Consider the following 19,642-nt stretch of genomic DNA (forward strand, 5'->3'; position numbering starts at 1 on the left):
ATAAGTCTGCCGATGATCTTGTTCGATTCACTGCAGGTGAAGATGAAATAGTCTGGAAATGAGTAGTGCAGCCGTTCAGCCGGTTTGCCCCAAACTCTGAGCGGTATTCATACAAACAAATAATTTTTACACCAAGAATATAAATTCAGTGTTATTGCCTCGATGCTGATCATTTAGTGGCTCTCCTCCTTTACTACGATTACTCGAGGCATCGTTGTAGTTGTTGAAATATCCTATATAAAGTCTCACACACCTCAGGATTACGACAAAGGTTGTCGGCGATGAGGAAATCATGTGTACACTACAATTCTCCATACACGACGTTCGACTCAAACGAGAATCCAAGATGGCGCACTCAGGTATTTCTGCTGGTGCGAAGGGAAGACTTGTTGCTGTGATAGGAGACGAGGTAAGGACCAATTCTCTTCATAATCTTGTCTAGTTATCGTCAGAATGACTTAGGTTCACTTTTCTTGGTTAAGGACACTTGCACTGGTTTTCTATTGGGAGGAATAGGAGAAATTAACGCCAAGAGACAGAAAAATTTCCTGGTTGTGACTAAAGGTAAGAAATTTCTCTTTGATTGCTGGGAATTGTGTTTATTAACTCGATTAAAAAAAAGAGTAAGCTTAAGACATAAATCAGACTTAGTAGGAGGAGCAAATTGCATTCTTTTGCAGTCTCAGGAACTTGCAACCAGGAAGCGGCAATCATACAACTGATATGGGGGAGTGTGAAATAATTCCCTCCATTCTACAAAAATCCTTAAAGAGGCGGTTTTTTTTAAAAATAATGAAGTGCTAAGAATGTATCCCAAGTGCTTTTGTTTTGCTCAGTATCGATAGGGTGGCAACCCCAATTGACTCGTAGCAGAAATTTACAAATTAATATGCAACTTTTGCTTCTGACTATGTACCGGTAAATATTTTTTTTTCGTTTAGTTTGGATCCAGTTTCGCAACCGAAAAAGAGGGGTTATTGCTAGTTTTTTAGCGTCGTGGTCGTGATCAACCCTTACACTCACAAGAGCGATCAGGAAATAATTCCTCGTTTTAATATTATACACTTTTACGGATATAAGTGAAGAGAGTTGAGGAAATTATCACATAAAAAGCATCATCTTGCAATAGCAGCAACTTCTTGCATAAGAGATAAACAACCCATGTCAGTTCTTTCAATAACACCCGGCACCCGCTGGAGCTCTGGCAGGTATTCTGTTGTGAATCGCCGCGTATACTTTGCCATGTCCAAGTCAAATTTACAGAACAAAAAGGTTAATAAATAATATAGAAAATAACAGTCAAGTTAGTACTGGAGTATTCACCCCAGTTATTCTTTTAATTCTATAGCCTTTGTTAGATTCATTCTTTCACTGGCAGTTTTCTTTCTCTGCTTGTTTTACTTGTTCTATAAAAGTTAATCGTGCTCAAAGTAGAAGTGTACATTGTCAGTTACCTAAATAATTTTCAAACAAATTTGTGCTGAACTAAAATCATTAAATACTTTTAGATAAATAAAACAAAAGCAGTTCTTCTCAACTGCTGGTTAGAAAACAAACTTGAAAATCAAAGTTAGTTAAAACAGCTTGCTTGTTAATAGCACATGTAAATCAAATTTGAAATTTTTTTGGAAAGATGTTGACCTTGCCAATAGACACTTAACCTAGGCTTGGCTGTGAAGAGAACTACAAAAAGGCTATTAAACAATTAGTGTCTAAACTTTAATGTATAAAAAAAAAAACTGTAATTGCTGAAAAATCGAAGAAGACCTTGTTCTACGTTAACACGAAGATTGTTTATGATCCGATATGAAACATGAGTTGTAGGAACAACTAAAATTCATTGGCTGATTGATTTAATTCAATTATCCTATGTAAATATTAAATGAACAATTCTGCAGAAAAGAATAATTCTGAGGTTTTCCCAGGAAATAAAACTGGTGAAATTCACTGCCGCAAATCTTTAATTTCACCCAGTAACAAAAAAAAAAAAAGGAAAAAAACACAACACATTAAAAAACAAAACAAAAACTAAACAAAAACCTGCAATCAAAAAAAAATTTGTTCAGTGTTTGAAGCAGGAGACTGAGAGGTTTGTTTCCAATTGCAAGCAGAAGAAACCTCTGTAAACAAAGATCAGGTGAAGAAAGGTTTGGATCGTAGCCTCAAAATTTGAGAACATATGCAGACGGAAATTTGATTCACACTGGATATTATCTAGTTTTGATTTTTGTTGACTGCTTGTTAGAAGTGTTTAGTTTTATGCGATTTTGGATCGTTAACACCATTCTGGATCTTTCTGTGCATTTTTGGAAGCTGAAGTGAGACCTCAAACACCTGGAGGTCTTTTAGATTTCTTTCAGGTGACTTGTATCTTTATAAACGAGTTTTGAGTAAAAAACTATTGGTATTGTCTTATCATACCATAAACCAAATTTCCTGGAAAATAAGATTTTGATTTTACAACATAGTGACTAAAATTTCAGTAACCAGTTACTACATGTCCTTTCAGAGGACTTCTTGTGTGAAACTCAGGCAGCAGGTTTGCAACTCAGCAAATTGAAGATTTTTAATAGAAATAAACAATCAGTTAGACAAATGTTACAAAGGAAGAGAGTAATATTAAATGATCATTTACCAAAGTTCACCACAGAAAATTCTGTTTGAGGCAATTTTACTCTAGTGGAACCAATGGGCTAACAAGATCGAAATTGTTTTTCACATTATCCTCTGGCAGATGCTTTACGGAGGTCTTGAAAGCACTGCATTTATGTATGTTATTTGCCAGCTGAGAGGTTCATGTTGGACCTTGAGACAGAGGGCTCAGTTTTTCCCAATTTGGACCTCCATGCTGGTGATTAACATTTTTATTTTGTTCTAAATCTTCATGAAATTACTGCTAAAATGACTGGAATGCTTTAGGGCTGTAATTATGGCAAGATCCTCCTGAAACTGAACAATTTTTGAGTGAGAAAATGTTAGTTAAAACAGAGATAACACAAATTAAAGAGAGAGACTTCACCAAGATAAGTTTATTTGTGTAGTGCCGCTAAAAGTTGTTTAAAAGGCTTCCAAACAAACTTTGAAACATTATTTATACAAGTATCTGTCACAATCTGACACCTGACAATTAGAAAGTGTGTTAGAAAAAACAGCATGTACACTTTCGAAAACAAAACAAAAAACAAACAGTACTGATTTGGCAAACAAACTCAAGTTCAATGACTATCAAGACAATGTTTTCTTCAAAACCATTAATTATCTTACAGAAAGTATTATTATTTACTTCCATTGATGATTATTGTACAAAGAATAGCTCTGTAAATTCTGTATTTGTAAGTAAATTCAAATGTATTTTTTGAAGTTGTGGGGGTTTGCTTATGTGTTTGCTGCAATGGCGCAAATCTGGCCTGTTTCCACCAAATAACTGAAGTCAAATGAGACACTTTAACTAGACCCAGGGGGAACTTAATTTAGCTTTTTCTTGTGGAATTCATTTGTCTTTTTTTGTGCAATTCATGGTTTAACTGCACAAGTTGACTTGCAAAGACTTACCGAAAGTGTATTTAAAGTAGGACTAAAAACTTTGCTATAAGGAAAAAAATTGATTGAGAGAATTCAGATGTTAAATGGATGAAAGTTCCATTGACTGATTCGATTGTAAACAAATATCTCATAGGTTTAACTTTCTGAGTTAGTGTTTATGAAAGACAAAAGTTAATTGAAAACTTTTTTTTAGGCTGTGTGTCAACCCATTTAATGACACATTTGCTGCAAATTCATTTTGAAAAGAATTTTCAGCTGGCAACCAAAATGATTTGAGAGTGAGAGAAGAGACAACTAATAAGTTATTAATTGGCTTGATTTGCTTTGAAATACTTTGCTTGAAAATAATGCCCAGCTGGGAAAAAAAATTATTTATGGAGAATGGCAACAAAGCAAGGGATGTTCTTGGTATGGACCATGCTAAGAACCAGTCAGATTGTAAGATTTGTTACCGTGCCCTCTGAGATAAAACTAAATATATTTATGAGTCAAGATTTCTACTTTTCAGGTCTTCGCAGTGGAAGGATAAACTTTTTTATTATCTTGTATCTTTTTCTTGTTTGAATAACTTTTCATTTGTTCTCTACAGAAACTTCAGTTAGCGAACTTGAAGAAGCCTTTCAGCAGTTTACAAATAGAAGTGATATTGCCATTCTTTTGATCAATCAAAATGTAAGAAGTTGATTTTTTTTCTTTAAGAGGTTAAATCAAGATAGTGACAAAGTTCTACTATTGACAATGCTTCTTATTTGGTCCTTAGAAAAAGTGGCATGAAACTGCTATATTCCACAAACTAATTGGGCAACAGCACCACAACTTTTCTTACTTTCTGTGGCATAAAGCAACAAGAACTTTTGCCACTTTTCTAGGATGGGATGCTACTTCACTGTAGACTACTCCATCAACAGCACTTAATTAGCTTATTAGTGTAGAAACCCTTTTAAAACTCAAACCTGGGTATTTCAATTCAGAGGCCATCCCTGCCAACAGGCTCCCTTAGCATCCCAGTCTTTTCTGGCATTAAATAGACAGTTTGATTTACACTTTATTTTTTTGTGACATGTTGTTTAGCTCAAGCTGTTCTGTTTGATTAAAAGGTGTGATAAAATGAAATAATGAATTTCAGCTGGTGGTTTTATAGGCAGGCAGCTCTGTTTCTTATTTTGTTAGTTCCACTGCCTTCATTTTGTTGATCAAACTTTTCCCAAAAAACCCATCAGCTTTTAAGGCTACTAATCATTAGGGTGAAGCACCTCCAAGTTAAAAGAGGACATTGATTACCATTGTATCTATGTATTGTTTGTTCTCCTGATCATGTATTTTTTTTCATTGTTCATTTTGTTGTAAGATTGCTGAGGAGATCAGGCATATTCTTGATAATTATGATAAAGCTATTCCAGCTATTCTTGAGATTCCATCCAAGGAGCATCCATACGACCCATCTAAGGACTCAATATTAAGAAGAGCAAAGGTATCTAGTTGACGCATTTTCTCCTCAATTTTGGAACGTATTTTTGTTAGTTATTATCTGCTTATGTGCATATTGTGCCAAAATTTATAATCACTCAATGCTTTTTCATGCAAAATGTCCTCCCCTTTCTCTTTTGTTAGAAAAATATCCTCATTAACTTTCATAAACACTGATTTATGTACTGTCAGAAACATGTTTATGTATGATACTTAAAATGGTTCAAAGTAAACTTTGGAAATAAACCCATGAATAAGAATTTCATGGTTATTTCCTGTTAGCTGACAATATAGTAAAAAAAAAATGCATAGTTTGGGACTTTCCGCAATTCATTGTTGTTTGAGAAAGAAATAACAAGCTTGTTAAAAACAACAACAAAAACTTCTAGATGACATATGTATGTATCAGGAAATCAACTCAGCTATAATCTCTTTGATGGCTAATGGGCAATTCTTAAAGGCATTTTAAAAGCAAGTCATGTAAGTAAACATCATTACTTTGAAAGGGAAGTCAGACTGAGAGAAAAATCTAAGTTTGCTCTGATTTAGTTGACACTGAGCACAGCTGTGTGCTGTATTTAGAATATAATAAATGATCCTTTGCCAATTTCAACATTTCATAATCCAATTTACTCTAACTGTCAAACTTTATCAACTTGTGGGTCTCCCAATTTCATTATTGAGCCTACTATAATACGCAGGGGCTATATGGACACATGAGCCAAACTGTAAACAAGCAATTTTTCCTTTTTGCTTTTCAAAAGTCTCAGTACCACCAAACTAGACGACTCAGATCAGTGTATAAAAAATGCTTTGTTTATGACATTCTGTGCCTCATTCAATACTTACCTAAGAAAAGCAGCCCACTCACTGCATTTATTCATTCTACTTAATTTAAAAGTGAAAATTGTTTTTGTGCATTTCCCATGGTGTAATCTGTACATCTGAACAACAGTTTGTGTCAGATTGAAGCTGAAATCTCAGGTCATGTAGTAATCAAGTACTTTCTCTCTTCACTGTTAGGGTTTATTCAGTGCAGAGGACTTCAAGTAGTTATCCTGAAATGCTGCTTACAAGAACCAGTTATGAAGAGAATGAATTAGGAAAATTTGTGGAAAACTTAATTGTTATTTAACTATCAATAATCTTATTATTTTGATGGGAAGCTTGGAATTTGTATCTCTAAAAAGGTACAGTTTCTGAATGGTGTGAAAATATCAGTTAGATGGATCTCAGTCAAAGTATATTGCAATAACTCTAGGAATGGAATACTTACTGATGGACTAACACCTTTGGCTGAAAATGCAAGACCTAAATAGGAAATGGGAAAGAAAATCTGAGAGTAAAACAATCAGAAACAGCAGAAAACAGATGAAAATGAGAGATCATGAACAGACTGTCAAAGATATGCTGTGTTTCTTATACCAGTCCCAATAAGTGTTCAGTGAAAACTTAACGGTTTAACTCCCTTGAGTTGCTGAGACAAAAATTGCGCTTAGAATACCAATACACTGTCAAGTACACAATTGATGAGAATAAAGAAATTTATCAATATGGGGAATTTATATTTATTTCCACCTGTGTTTCCTACTCCATCAATGTTTTCCACTAGATCATAAACGTGCGAGGAAAACCACAATGCTTCTTAGACAATTTCGTTCGAAGGTCCCAAGAAAATTAACTTCACGAACCACTGAATAGCATCTTATTTTAAAGCTCTTCCAACTGTAATTAGTCTTAACCCTTTAACTTCCATGAGTGACCAAAAGAGAATTTCTCCGTACAATATCAGTACAATATCAAGCAGACAAGTGATAAGAGTAAAGAGAAATATCAATTTGGGGATCAATTTGGGGATAATTAGTTGATCCAATACTAAATTCTCAAAACCTTTTTTTTCAAAGCTTTTCTTTTTTTTTTTTTTACCCAAAATAAGGGGGGACCCGGGCCCTTCCAGCCCCTCCCCTAGATCCGCCACTGATAACAAATATACGTTGCTCGTCGAACTTCATGTGGTTTTAGGTCAGTTGTCGGGTGTTTATGTGCGACAGTTGGCGTACATTTAATGGCTCACCGCTCGGAAGTGTTTGTGCAAAGAATTCTGCAAACTTCGGAGATCTACCGCAGACGTTTCAGGAATATTAACCCGCGGTTGGCCAGAGAATTGAGATTAGGAAGAGGGTATCGTTTACATTAAAAAAAAAAGGAAGTTAATGATACGAATTATAGTCTTCGTGGCTTATACATGACTCATTGTTGTATGTGCATCATTCATCACATTCTCCTTCGTCTCAATAAGACGGTCAGTTTTAAACAGAACATACATAAAACTCTTTTTTCTAGGTTACGGGAACATCGCAATCGACAGAAATGAAATTTAAGGGAAAAATTTTCATTTAGGCTCATATTGCATCGACTTTCATGACATTTGGTGGCTCCTAAAGGAGCCGTTTGTTTTAGGCGGGAAACCCACAGAGTGAGTTTACTTGCTGCTGGTGTACTTGGTCACAGCCTTGGTTCCTTCACTAACGGCGTGTTTAGCCAGTTCGCCGGGCAGAAGCAGCCTAATGGCGGTCTGGATCTCGCGAGAGCTGATGGTTGATTTCTTGTTGTAGTGAGCGAGACGGGATGCTTCGGTGGCGATGCGCTCGAAGATGTCGTTAACGAACGAGTTCATGATGCCCATGGCTTTGCTGGAGATACCAGTGTCAGGGTGAACTTGCTTCAACACTTTGTAGATGTAGATGGCATAGCTTTCTCTTCTCTTTCCTCTCCTCTTTTTCTTTCCATCAACAATAGCCTTCGCCTTTCCGGCTTTCTTCTCGCCCTTCTTTCCTGCAACTTTAGCTGGCATATTGTTAAATAACGAAGATTGATGGTTGTGAAGCGTTGTTCGGTTTGTATTTATATCGGAATTGTGAAAGGATCTATTACCATACGGATCGAAATTCTCGATCGATGATTGGCTTATTCTTATACTGACCCCGGGGGTTAATTTCCATGTCATTCTCTCTTTGTTCAACAATATTGCGATGACATTTAATTATACGAAACTTGCTACTGATTGGTGCTTTTCGATCCTTCCAGCATAATAAACCAACTATAAATATCAGAACTAGTAAAAAGTTCACTATTCACTCTTGTTGAAAGCAATTAAACAAGTCGTATCGACATGTCAGGTCGCGGTAAAGGTAAAGCTAAGGGTACCAAGTCCAAGAGCCGCTCATCCCGAGCAGGGCTTCAATTCCCAGTTGGTCGTATCCATCGTCTTCTCCGCAAAGGCAATTACGCGGAGCGTGTTGGCGCTGGTGCTCCTGTGTATTTGGCTGCTGTGCTCGAATATCTGAGCGCTGAAATCCTCGAGTTGGCAGGTAACGCTGCGCGTGACAACAAAAAGACAAGAATCATTCCCCGTCACCTTCAGCTGGCTGTCCGTAATGACGAGGAGTTGAACAAACTGCTCGCCGGGGTCACCATCGCACAGGGAGGTGTTCTTCCCAACATCCAGGCCGTACTTCTGCCTAAGAAGACTGAGAAGAAACCCAAGGCCTAAATCAGCTTTAACACGTTTAAAAACGGCTCCTTTAGGAGCCACCAAATATTACAAAAGTCTTAACCAACTAGATACGATAGAGTGAACATGAATAAGGAGAACTATCAAGTAATGATTAACCAGTATATCACTTAAAAACCCTTCCTCTCTAGTTTCTAGTTTATAAAATCTGCAGTATCTCGGAAAATGAATGTTGTTAAAAGACCAAATGCATTTTATAAAGCTTTCGCGCGCCAAAATCTAGCCCCATCGAAAATTTACCCGACCCAAATGCGTGTGAGAACTTTCGCGCCTAAATCGTTAGTCGTTACACTTCTGTTATGTCGACGTCACAGGCGATTATAAGAAACTACGCCTGAATATGATGATTGGGATTTACACATGTATTGCTCAGTATCTATTCATGAGAGAAACAAAAAGAAACTCGGAATGGAAAAAAAGCTAACAGTGATCTTAAGCACGTTCCTAACAAGCGGGCTCAGTGGTTGCAACTGAGAAAAATTGGTACAAATAATTCACATGTAAAGCACAAGGTTAGAGAACGAATAGAGAAGGCGAAGCCAGGCTTCAAACCTTGCACGCTAGGGAGATTTCATTTATCACTCCTATGTGGGCAAACTCCTTTTATTTTTCCTGCGCCACTTAAACCTTTCCGTGACGCGCGCAGATTATGCGATCATTTCTTTTTGTAAGTAAGAAGTAGGAGCGAAGTATATAGAATCTAAATGGACTGCAAAAAAGCAAACTTATTTATTGGTCAGGACTTCCCTTAGATTTGGTGGCTCCTAAAAGAGCCGTTTGTTTTTTGTCAGTGGTGCCTGTCTAACCGCCAAAGCCGTATAGAGTGCGGCCTTGTCTCTTCAGAGCGTACACGACATCCATGGCTGTGACAGTCTTTCGCTTGGCGTGCTCTGTGTATGTCACAGCATCACGGATCACATTCTCGAGGAAAACTTTTAGAACGCCACGAGTCTCCTCGTAGATCAGGCCAGAAATTCGCTTGACACCGCCACGGCGGGCAAGACGACGGATGGCTGGTTTGGTAATACCTTGGATGTTATCGCGAAGAATCTTTCGGTGACGTTTGGCGCCCCCTTTTCCTAAACCTTTACCGCCTTTACCTCGACCAGACATGTTGATTAGTACTCGTGTGCAAGAGTTATGAAAACTGAGTGTACGTTATTTCAATTTATTGGGAAAGATATGACCTCTCAGAAAGCAGTGTGGAAATACATGTTGCTATTGGTTGAGGAAAAATATCTTATCATAATTATCACTGCAGTATAAACATAAATCACACGGTGTTCTGCGTGCGCTAATTTTACAGTAGAAAACAACTCTGTTGCATCTAGAAGTCAGTTGTGAACCACCCTAAGAAAAGGTTAAGCATTCTAGTTATCCTACATGGAAAAATTAAGTGGTGGATAGTTCTTAATTTATGCTCAAACGACCTTTCAGTTATTTCGGATCAAAATATAATCACATATCTGAGAAATAATTCACAGATTTCGTACCTAACCAATCAAATCTCTTGATTTCGAACCAATCAGAAACAAGCCCGCCAGGTATAAATCAATTTCTCAGTTAAGTTTATCTATTTTCATTCATTCCGAGTCTTTGATCAAGATGGCACGTACGAAACAAACTGCACGAAAATCGACCGGTGGAAAAGCTCCACGTAAACAACTCGCCACAAAGGCAGCTCGTAAGAGCGCTCCTGCTACCGGCGGAGTTAAGAAACCTCATCGTTACAGGCCTGGTACAGTAGCTCTTCGTGAGATTCGTCGTTACCAGAAATCCACCGAGTTGTTGATCCGCAAGTTGCCCTTCCAGCGTCTTGTGCGAGAAATCGCTCAAGACTTCAAGACTGATCTGCGTTTCCAGAGCTCGGCTGTGATGGCTCTTCAAGAAGCTAGCGAAGCTTACCTCGTTGGTCTTTTTGAAGACACCAACTTGTGCGCCATCCACGCCAAGCGTGTCACGATCATGCCCAAGGACATTCAGCTGGCCCGCCGAATCCGCGGAGAACGAGCATAAGCAGACTCCACTTCAAATCACAAACGGCTCTTTTAGGAGCCACCACATAAATAAAAGCAATGACCAATTTACGAGCTCCTAACTAAAAGAAATTAGCCCAACCTTTCTTCATTTACACTATGTGCATGTTATTTTGTTGTTTTGTTGTTTTATTATGCAAATATGTCGTTCTTCCTGATACATTTTGACACCTTTCGGATGTTATAGTTTTGTTCTTCTTATTCGAGGCCACCCTTCCTTTGAATATGCGCCACTTTTTTCATACAAAAGTTACTCCCAAACATTTTGTAAGATTTTACGCCGTTAACTAACGAACGACTGCTTTAGTGTTAGCCCCATGACTTGTTAGCCCCATCTCCAAGTCATTTTCTTCGTTCGAGACATTAAGGATACCTTTTATCAAGGTCACGTATTAAATAGTGGAGGCTATAGTTTTGTTCTTCCATTTCGAGTTTAGAGGCTGCTCTGCCTTTGAATATGCATCAAAAACTGATTTTTTTTCATATTAATGAAAATTTAGTTATTGATATTTCCTATAATATCTAAAATGTTCATAACAAGTGACTGAAACTGAACTTCTTTGCGCATTTTCCAAAGTTTTCTTCGTAATCTCACTGCTCTAGAGAATTTTGAGACTAAAATGTCATTCATGATTTGAGTAATTCAAAGTAAATTTTACATACACATTTTGTGAGAGAACTTATCTAAGCTCTGTATAGTTAGGTAAGATCTGAAGTTATTGAATGGGCTCGTTATCGACCAAAATGTCAAACAAACTAACACAGTTCGGACGACGCCATTTTGATATAACCCTGTTTCCTCAGTGGTCCGTACACAATGGATAATTTCTTCCTTGCGCGCTCTAAGTAATCATTTCTTGTCTTTGTTCCGAAGGTTCTGTGGCACCCAACATGTCCAAAGAAAAGACCTCAGCTAAAAAAAAGCCAGCCGAGCATCCACCTTATGCAGACATGATCAAAGCTGCTCTCTTAGCGTTGAAAGAGCGAAATGGTTCTTCCCGCCAAGCCATCGAGAAGTACATCAAAGCCAACTACAAGGTTGGTGAGGTCAGCTCGCACTTGAAGATGGCTTTGAAAAGGGGCGCCACTAGTGGAAAGTTTGTCCACACCAAGGGAGTCGGTGCTTCTGGTTCGTTTAAGTTAGCTAAGGAGGGAATGAAGGAGAAGAAGCCGATGAAAAAGCCAGCTGCAAAGAAGAAGCCTGCAGCCAAGCCAAAGAAACCCGCCGCCAAGAAGACAGCAAAGAAACCAGCGGCAAAGAAGGCTGCAAAGAAACCTGCCGTTAAAAAGACAGCAGCGAATAAACCTGTGGCCGAAAAGCCAGCGGCAAAGAAACCCGTTGCCAAAAAGCCAGCTGCTGCAAAGAAGACCGCAGCTAAAAAGCCCGCTAAGAAAGCAGCGAAGAAATCGCCAAAGAAGACCGCCAAGAAATAAAACCCCAAGGAGGGAAACAACTTTTCATTTCACCAAACGGCTCCTATAGGAGCCACCACATTTGAGAAAAAGTTATGACCAACTGAGTATTGATATCGTCTTCGGTAATTCAGTTTAACTTATTATATTTTCAAATGTAGCTCATGATAACTATAAGCAGTACAGAGCGGGTTCGCACTAAGCCCGCTGAAAAGTCTAAGCCCTGATAGTGACCAAAATCTCAGTTCTTTCTGCACTGAAATCTTGAACCGTTTATTAAGCTCACGAGAAGAGAGTAAATTATTTCCAATCTTAGACGCTTTGATAATTAAACAAATTATCCTTGTCAGTACTTCCCAAGGAAAATGATCGAGAAGTGTAAGGAGAATATGGATGCTTTAACCCTTTAACTCCCAGTTCAAATTTTTAATTCTCCTTACTGTCAGCCATACATTTCTTATGATGAAAAGCAGCCCACTCACTGCATCTGTTCATTCTACTTAATTCATAACTGAAAATTGTTTGTGCGCATTTTCCATGGCGTAATCTGTACGTCTGAACAGCAGTTTATGTCAGATTGAAGCTTGAATCTTAGGCTATGTAGTAATTAAGTACTTTCTATCTTCACTGTTAGGGTTTATTCAGTGCTGAGGACTTCAAGAATGAATTTGGAAAATTTGTACAAAATTTATTTGATATGTAACTAATCCTAATCTTATTATTTTGATTGGAAGCTTGAATTTCAATTTTTTAGACCTTTGGCTGAAAATGCCGGACGTAAATAGGAAATGGAAAAGAAAATCTGAGAGTAAACAATCAGAAACAACAGAAAACAGATGAAAATGAGAGATCATGAACAGACTGTCAAAGATATGCTGTGTTTCTTATACCAGCCCTAATTAAGGTTCAAACGCTCTGTATTTACTTAAAATTTTAACTCTCATGAGTAGCTAAGACAGAAATTCCACAGACTATCAATGTCAAGCACTCAGTGGATGAAATAAAAAAAAATATCAATGTGGGGATTACTAGTTGATCTAGTACCAAATTCTCCAAACTGACACTATAAGAATTGTATAACAGACAGCAAGGAGAATTGCCAATGAGATGTTGGGAGTGAAAGGGTAAAGGCTAAATTTTAAATTATAAATAAACCACAGAGGAATTTGATTTGGCCAAAACAAAAGTGACATAGTGGAAAGCAGAAACCCAATGCTACTTATGACTCCGCCGCTTATGATTCACTGGAAACCAGATTGAAAAAGGTTTGTGCCATCAGAGGACCTCAAGTCCTGCTTCGTGATTTAGGTTCATTTCCGTCTTTGCCTTTTTACTCCATCAATGCTTTGCATAGATTATAGGCATGTGAAATTTAAGGAAAACCGAAATACTTCTTAGATAATTTCATGCTTAGGCTTCTAGAAAATTAAGTTCATAAACTATTCCATTGCATCGTATGTTAAAGCCTCACTGTAATAAAGCATTTAAAGGTTCTGATAAGACTTATTGCTTGGTGAATTTAAAAACATAGAGCGCTGTACAAGTCCTTGGTGGCTGTAGGGGATGAAGTTGACTTATTTTATATGTGACTTTCACAGATGAATATTTTGGGTCTAGATTGGTACCTAACAACAATTATTAGCTCGTCTAACTATCGCTTCGGGAATATTTAACCGCGGTTGGTCAGAGATTAGGAAGAAGCTACCGTTGGCAATTAAAAAACCTGGCTCATCAGAGTATTTTTTTGTGGAAAAAAAAAGTTAACGATAGTAATTGTGGTTTATCCATGACCCATACGTGCTTCATCATTTCTGACATTCTTTTGGATAAAAGGAAATTTACGCGGTCAGTTTAAAAACGGAAAATACAAAAACACTTTGCTAAAAGAAAACTTTAGGTCAACGGGAACATTATATTTGATAGAAACGATATTCAGGGGAAAATTTTCTTTTAGTCTCCTATTGCGTCGATAATTGACTTTCATGACATTTGGTGGCTCCTAAAGGAGCCGTTTGTTTTAGGCGGGAAACCCACTGGGTGAGTTTACTTGCTGCTGGTGTACTTGGTCACAGCCTTGGTTCCTTCACTGACGGCGTGTTTAGCCAGTTCACCAGGCAGAAGCAGCCTAATGGCAGTCTGGATCTCGCGAGAGCTGATGGTTGATTTCTTGTTGTAGTGAGCGAGACGGGATGCTTCGGTGGCGATGCGCTCGAAGATGTCGTTAACGAACGAGTTCATGATGCCCATGGCTTTGCTGGAGATACCAGTGTCAGGGTGAACTTGCTTCAACACTTTGTAGATGTAGATGGCATAGCTTTCTCTTCTCTTGCCTCTCCTCTTTTTCTTTCCATCAGCAATAGCCTTCGCCTTTCCGGCTTTCTTCTCGCCCTTCTTTCCTGCAACTTTAGCTGGCATCTTGTTAAATAACGAAGATTGATGGTTGTGTAGCGTTGTTGGGTTTGTATTTATATCGGAATCGTGAAAGGATCTATTACCATACGGATCGAAATTCTCGATCGTTAATTGGCTTATTCTTATATTGACCCCAGGGGTCAATTTGCATGACATTCTCTCTTTATTCAAATATATTACTAGGATATTAAATATATGAAACTTGCTACTGATTGGTGCTTTTCGATCCTTCTAGCATAATAAACGAACTATAAATATCAAAAGTGGTAAAAAGTTTACCATTCACTCTTGCTGAAAGCACTCAAAGCAGTTCGTAGTTTGATGCCATAAAGGTAAAAAATCTACGGTATCTCGGGAAATGAATGTTGACAAACGACCAAATGCATTTGAAAAAGCTTTCGCGCACCAAAATCTAGCTCCATCGGAAAATTTCTCGACCCAAATGTGTGTATTAACTTTCGCGCCAAAATCGTTAGTCGTTACACTCTTGTTATGTCGACGTCACTGGCGGTAATTAATAAATTGCGCCTGAATATGATGATTTTGATTTATACATTTGCTGCACGTTACACTTATGCGAGAAACGAAACGAAACTCGGAATGAAAAGAAAGCCGACAGTGATCTCATGCGGGTGACTAACAAGTGGGCCCATTGATTGCAACTAAAAAAAATGGTACTTATAATTCATATGTAAAAAACAATAAGAACAAATAGAGAAGGCTTTCAATCGTGTATGCCAGGTATATTTTATCCTTCCTATGCGGGCTTTTTTTTTTCTTGCGCCACTTAGACCCTACCATGACGCGCGCAGATAATGCGATCATTTTCTTTTGTAAACAAGAAGTATGAGCGAAGCATATAGAATCTAAATGGACTGCAAAAAAGCAAACACATTTATTGGTCAGGACTTTCCTTATATTTGGTGGCTCCTAAAAGAGCCGTTTGTTTGTTGTTAGTGGTGCCTGTCTAACCGCCAAAGCCGTATAGAGTGCGGCCTTGTCTCTTCAGAGCGTACACAACATCCATGGCTGTGACAGTCTTTCGCTTGGCGTGCTCTGTGTATGTCACAGCATCACGGATCACATTCTCGAGGAAAACTTTTAGAACGCCACGCGTCTCCTCGTAGATCAGGCCAGAAATTCGCTTGACACCGCCACGGCGGGCGAGACGACGAATGGCTGGTTTGGTAATACCTTGGATGTTATCGCGAAGAATCTTTCGGTGACGTTTGGCGCCCCCTTTTCCTAGACCTTTACCGCCTTTACCTCGCCCAGACATGTTGATTAGTACTCGTGTGCAAGAGTTATGGCAACTGAGAGTGCGTTATTACATTTTATGGGGAAAGATATGACCTCTCAGAAAGCAGTGTGGAAATACATGTTGCTATTGGTTGAGGAAAAATATCTAATCATAATTATCAATGCAGTATTAACATGTATTAACATGAATCACACGGCATTCTGCACGCGCTAGTTTGACAGTTGGAAACAACTCTGTTGCATCTAGAAGTCAGTTGCGAAACCACGCTAAGAAAAGGTTAAGCATTCTAGTTATCCTACATGGAAAATTTAAGGAGTGGATAGTTCTCAATTTATTCTCAAACGACCTTTCAGTTATTTCGGATCAAAATATAATCACATATCTGAGAAATAATTCACAGGTTTCGTACCTAACCAATCAAATCTCTTGATTTCGAACCAATCAGAAACAAGCCCGCCAGGTATAAATCAATTTCTCAGTTAAGTTTATGTATTATCATTTATTCTGAGTCTTTGAACAAGATGGCACGTACGAAACAAACTGCACGAAAATCGACCGGTGGAAAAGCTCCCCGTAAACAACTCGCCACAAAGGCAGCTCGTAAGAGCGCTCCTGCTACCGGTGGAGTCAAGAAACCTCATCGTTACAGGCCTGGTACAGTAGCTCTTCGTGAGATTCGTCGTTACCAGAAATCCACCGAGTTGTTGATCCGCAAGTTGCCCTTCCAGCGTCTTGTGCGAGAAATCGCTCAAGACTTCAAGACTGATCTGCGTTTCCAGAGCTCGGCTGTGATGGCTCTTCAAGAAGCTAGCGAAGCTTACCTCGTTGGTCTTTTTGAAGACACCAACTTGTGCGCCATCCACGCCAAGCGTGTCACGATCATGCCCAAGGACATTCAGTTGGCCCGCCGAATCCGCGGAGAACGAGCATAAGCAGACTCCACTTCAAATCACAAACGGCTCTTTTAGGAGCCACCACATAAAGAAAAGCAATGACCAATCTATGAGCCCCTGTTGACCTAAATAAATTCTTAAAATATAAAATGCGACACTGAAGAGAAGTTGAATCCATTGAAATTGTTACACCATGTTTGCTCGGTGCGCGTCTTGGCGACAATACAGACATATAAGTTATGTCTGGCCTATATCCGTGCTTAGGAACACACCATGTCTTCATTTCTTAAGTAACCTAAAGAAACTAACCTTACCTTTCTTCATTTACACTTCGTGCATGTTATTTTGGCGCTAATCATTATATGAATATGCCGCGATAACTGATACATTTTGCCATCTTTTGGATCTGTTTCTTACATCACGATACTTGTTTTCTCACGCTTGACTTACATGATGCATGAAATGTAAAATTGCAATGTAAACTACACTTACTTCTTTCGAATTAGCACACCGCTTATCAAGTCAAGTATGAAAAGGCGGAAGTCATAGGTTTGTTCTTCTTGTTCGAATTTAGAGGCCGGCCTTCCTTTGAATATGCATCATTTTTTCATACAAAAGCGAAATTAAGGACCCTTTCCATCCTGCCGTAACGTTATGATGTAACTAAACTTAAATTTTCTTTTCTGGGGTAGTTGGTCTGACTGGAATCCGGTACCTACTAAATTGTGTCGGACAAATTATTCCCATTCGATCGATAATTAAATAAACTGGATATTCGCAAATAGTCTGCTGTTTCGCGTCCCTCTAAATCGCACACCTCACCTCAGAGGAAGCCTACTGCAGCGTTTAGCAAAAAGATTACATTGCCAACTAATTATAAGTTTTTTTTTCGTGAATGAATTTGCCACATTTTGAGAAAATATTCTCTCTAACTTAACTCCGCTCTTGGCATGAAAATCTGATAAGAAGTCGACAGCGCGCAACCGTCAACCGGTTCATACAAAACTGTCTCTTCAGTAAAGCAAGGCAAATCCACCAAAATAACATCAAAGCGTTTTTCAATCGCCCTTCGTTTCAAACGATTGCTTCAATGTTACCCCATCTCTAAGTCTTTTTCTTTGTTCGAGACATTTAGCATACCTCTTATTAAGGTCACGTATGAAATGGCGGACGTTATAGTTTTGTTCTTCTTGTTCAAGTTTAGAGGCTTCTCTGCCTTTGAATATGCATCGAAAGGCTATGTATTTCATACAAAAAAAAAATTAAGGAATCAATCTTGCTGATAATTCTTAAAATGCTGATAAAAGGTGACTTAAACTGAAGTTCTTTGCGCATTTTTCCAAAGTTCTTTCGTAGTCTTACCGCGTTGTAGATTTTTGAGCCTTAAATGTCATTCTTAATTTGAGTAATTTAAAGTAAATTTTACATCCACATTTTATGAGAGAACGTAGCTAAGTTCTCTATAAATAGAAAAGATCTGAAGTAATTGAATAAGCTCGTTATCGACCAAAATGTCAAGCAAACTAACACAGTTTAGACGACGCCATTTTAGTCTAACCCTGTTTCCTCAGTGGTCCGTACGTGAGGCATAATATTTCTTTGCGCGCTCTAAGCAGTCATTACTTGTCTTAGTTCCGAAGGTTTTACAGCACACAACATGTCCGAAGCAAAGTCACCATCTAAGAAGAAGCCAGCTGCGCCCAAAAAGCCAGCCGAGCATCCACCTTACGCAGACATGATCAAAGCTGCTATCTTAGCGTTGAAAGAGCGAAATGGTTCTTCCCGCCAAGCCATCGAGAAGTACATCAAAGCCAACTACAAGGTGGATGAGGTTGGCTCGCACTTGAAGATGGCTTTGAAGAGGGGCGCCACCAGTGGAAAGTTTGTCCACACCAAGGGAGTCGGTGCTTCTGGTTCGTTTAAGTTAGCTAAGGAGGAAAAGAAGGAGAAGAAGCCAAAGAAAAAGCCAGCCGCAAAGAAGAAGCCTGCAGCCAAGCCAAAGAAACCCGCCGCCAAGAAGACAGCGAAGAAACCAGCGGCGAAGAAGGTTGCAAAGAAACCCGCCGCTAAAAAGCCAGTAGCGAAGAAACCAGTGGCTAAAAAACCAGCGGCAAAGAAGCCTGCGGCTAAAAAACCAGCTATAAAGAAGCCCGCAGCTAAAAAGCCCGCCAAGAAAGCAGCGAAGAAATCGCCAAAGAAGACCACCAAGAAATAAAAACCCAAGGAGGGAAGCAACTCTTCACCAAACGGCTCCTTTAGGAGCCACCACATTTAAGAAAAAGTTATTATCAACTGAGTGTTGATGTAGCCTTCGGTAATCCAGTGTAAATTCACGATATTTTCAATCGTGGACCATGATAAATGCAGTAGAGAGCAGATTCGCATTGAACCCGCTGACAAATCTTTAAACTCTTGCAGTAACCCCCATTTCATTTCCTTTCACAGTAATATCCAAAAAAAAACCATAAAATCTTGAGAAGAAAGTTCATTGTCTCCAACCTTGAAATTTGATTGTTGAACAAATTGTTCTTGTCAGTACTACCAAAGGAAATATATTAAGAAGTATATGGAGAATGTGGATGCTTTAGGCGAGTTTGAGACGCAAGTTTTAATAAGAATATTTAATTTTCTCCCACCAAACATCCCATTTCAATGTAAAACGATTTTAAGTTACCAAGAAACATACCGTCTCGAATTTGGATTTAACCTGTTTTGAAAAAAAAAACATTTAACCCGTTAAAAAAAAAAACAAAACAAAAAAAAAAACCCACAACTCGTTTTTAAGGACTTCTGTTTAGATTGGAAATAGACAGCTGACTTCAGAAGACTTGTCCGTTAGCTTCTGCTCTCTTTCATAAACCATATTTCAATTTAATTGGGTCTTATGCAGATTAGCATATAAAACAATGGGTGTAACCCCTTGCAGCCCCATGACATTTGCTTGTGAAATTTGCCCATAACATTTATGTTGATTTTATGAACTGGCAGTTACAGTGTTTGCAAACAACCAATTTCTTCTTGGTAGCTGCAATTGAGAGAGGCG

At 38.5% G+C, this 19,642-nt stretch overlaps 6 protein-coding genes and 3 pseudogenes across 6 annotated transcripts; 6 read left to right on the forward strand and 3 right to left on the reverse strand.

The window, feature by feature from the left end:
• Positions 1–311: 311 nt before the first annotated feature.
• Positions 312–6,564, forward strand: LOC131781378 (V-type proton ATPase subunit F). The gene is made up of 5 exons (XM_059098024.2): positions 312–409; positions 483–564; positions 4,133–4,215; positions 4,892–5,014; positions 6,034–6,564. The coding sequence occupies exons 1-5, from the start codon at positions 347–349 to the stop codon at positions 6,061–6,063; spliced, it is 381 nt and encodes a 126-aa protein (XP_058954007.1). The 5' UTR covers positions 312–346; the 3' UTR covers positions 6,064–6,564.
• LOC131781379 (histone H2B, gonadal-like) lies at positions 6,562–7,997 on the reverse strand. The gene has a single exon (XM_059098025.2). The coding sequence runs from the start codon at positions 7,862–7,864 to the stop codon at positions 7,493–7,495; it is 372 nt and encodes a 123-aa protein (XP_058954008.2). The 5' UTR covers positions 7,865–7,997; the 3' UTR covers positions 6,562–7,492.
• Positions 7,998–8,042: 45 nt separating this feature from the next.
• Positions 8,043–8,621, forward strand: LOC131781376 (histone H2A-like; annotated as a pseudogene).
• A 513-nt stretch (positions 8,622–9,134) lies between these two features.
• Positions 9,135–15,725, reverse strand: LOC131781381 (uncharacterized). Its single transcript, XM_066173447.1, has 3 exons — positions 15,418–15,725; positions 10,943–10,969; positions 9,135–9,708 (listed from the first exon to the last, which is right to left on the reverse strand). Exons 1-3 carry the CDS (start codon positions 15,722–15,724, stop codon positions 9,386–9,388), a joined length of 657 nt encoding a protein of 218 aa, XP_066029544.1. The 5' UTR covers position 15,725; the 3' UTR covers positions 9,135–9,385.
• Positions 9,725–10,600, forward strand: LOC136283905 (histone H3-like; annotated as a pseudogene).
• LOC131781383 (histone H1-delta-like) lies at positions 11,512–12,054 on the forward strand. The gene has a single exon (XM_059098029.2). The coding sequence runs from the start codon at positions 11,512–11,514 to the stop codon at positions 12,052–12,054; it is 543 nt and encodes a 180-aa protein (XP_058954012.2).
• LOC131781380 (histone H2B, gonadal-like) lies at positions 14,047–14,491 on the reverse strand. Its single transcript, XM_059098026.2, has one exon. The coding sequence runs from the start codon at positions 14,446–14,448 to the stop codon at positions 14,077–14,079; it is 372 nt and encodes a 123-aa protein (XP_058954009.1). The 5' UTR covers positions 14,449–14,491; the 3' UTR covers positions 14,047–14,076.
• A 26-nt stretch (positions 15,726–15,751) lies between the features above and the next one.
• Positions 15,752–16,638, forward strand: LOC136283736 (histone H3-like; annotated as a pseudogene).
• Positions 16,639–18,240: 1,602 nt separating this feature from the next.
• LOC131781375 (histone H1-delta-like) lies at positions 18,241–19,146 on the forward strand. Its single transcript, XM_059098023.2, has one exon. It carries the CDS (start codon positions 18,257–18,259, stop codon positions 18,812–18,814), a length of 558 nt encoding a protein of 185 aa, XP_058954006.1. The 5' UTR covers positions 18,241–18,256; the 3' UTR covers positions 18,815–19,146.
• Positions 19,147–19,642: the final 496 nt, after the last annotated feature.

This window comes from Pocillopora verrucosa, chromosome 10, assembly GCF_036669915.1.
Source record: "Pocillopora verrucosa isolate sample1 chromosome 10, ASM3666991v2, whole genome shotgun sequence".
Lineage (NCBI taxonomy): Eukaryota > Metazoa > Cnidaria > Anthozoa > Scleractinia > Pocilloporidae > Pocillopora > Pocillopora verrucosa.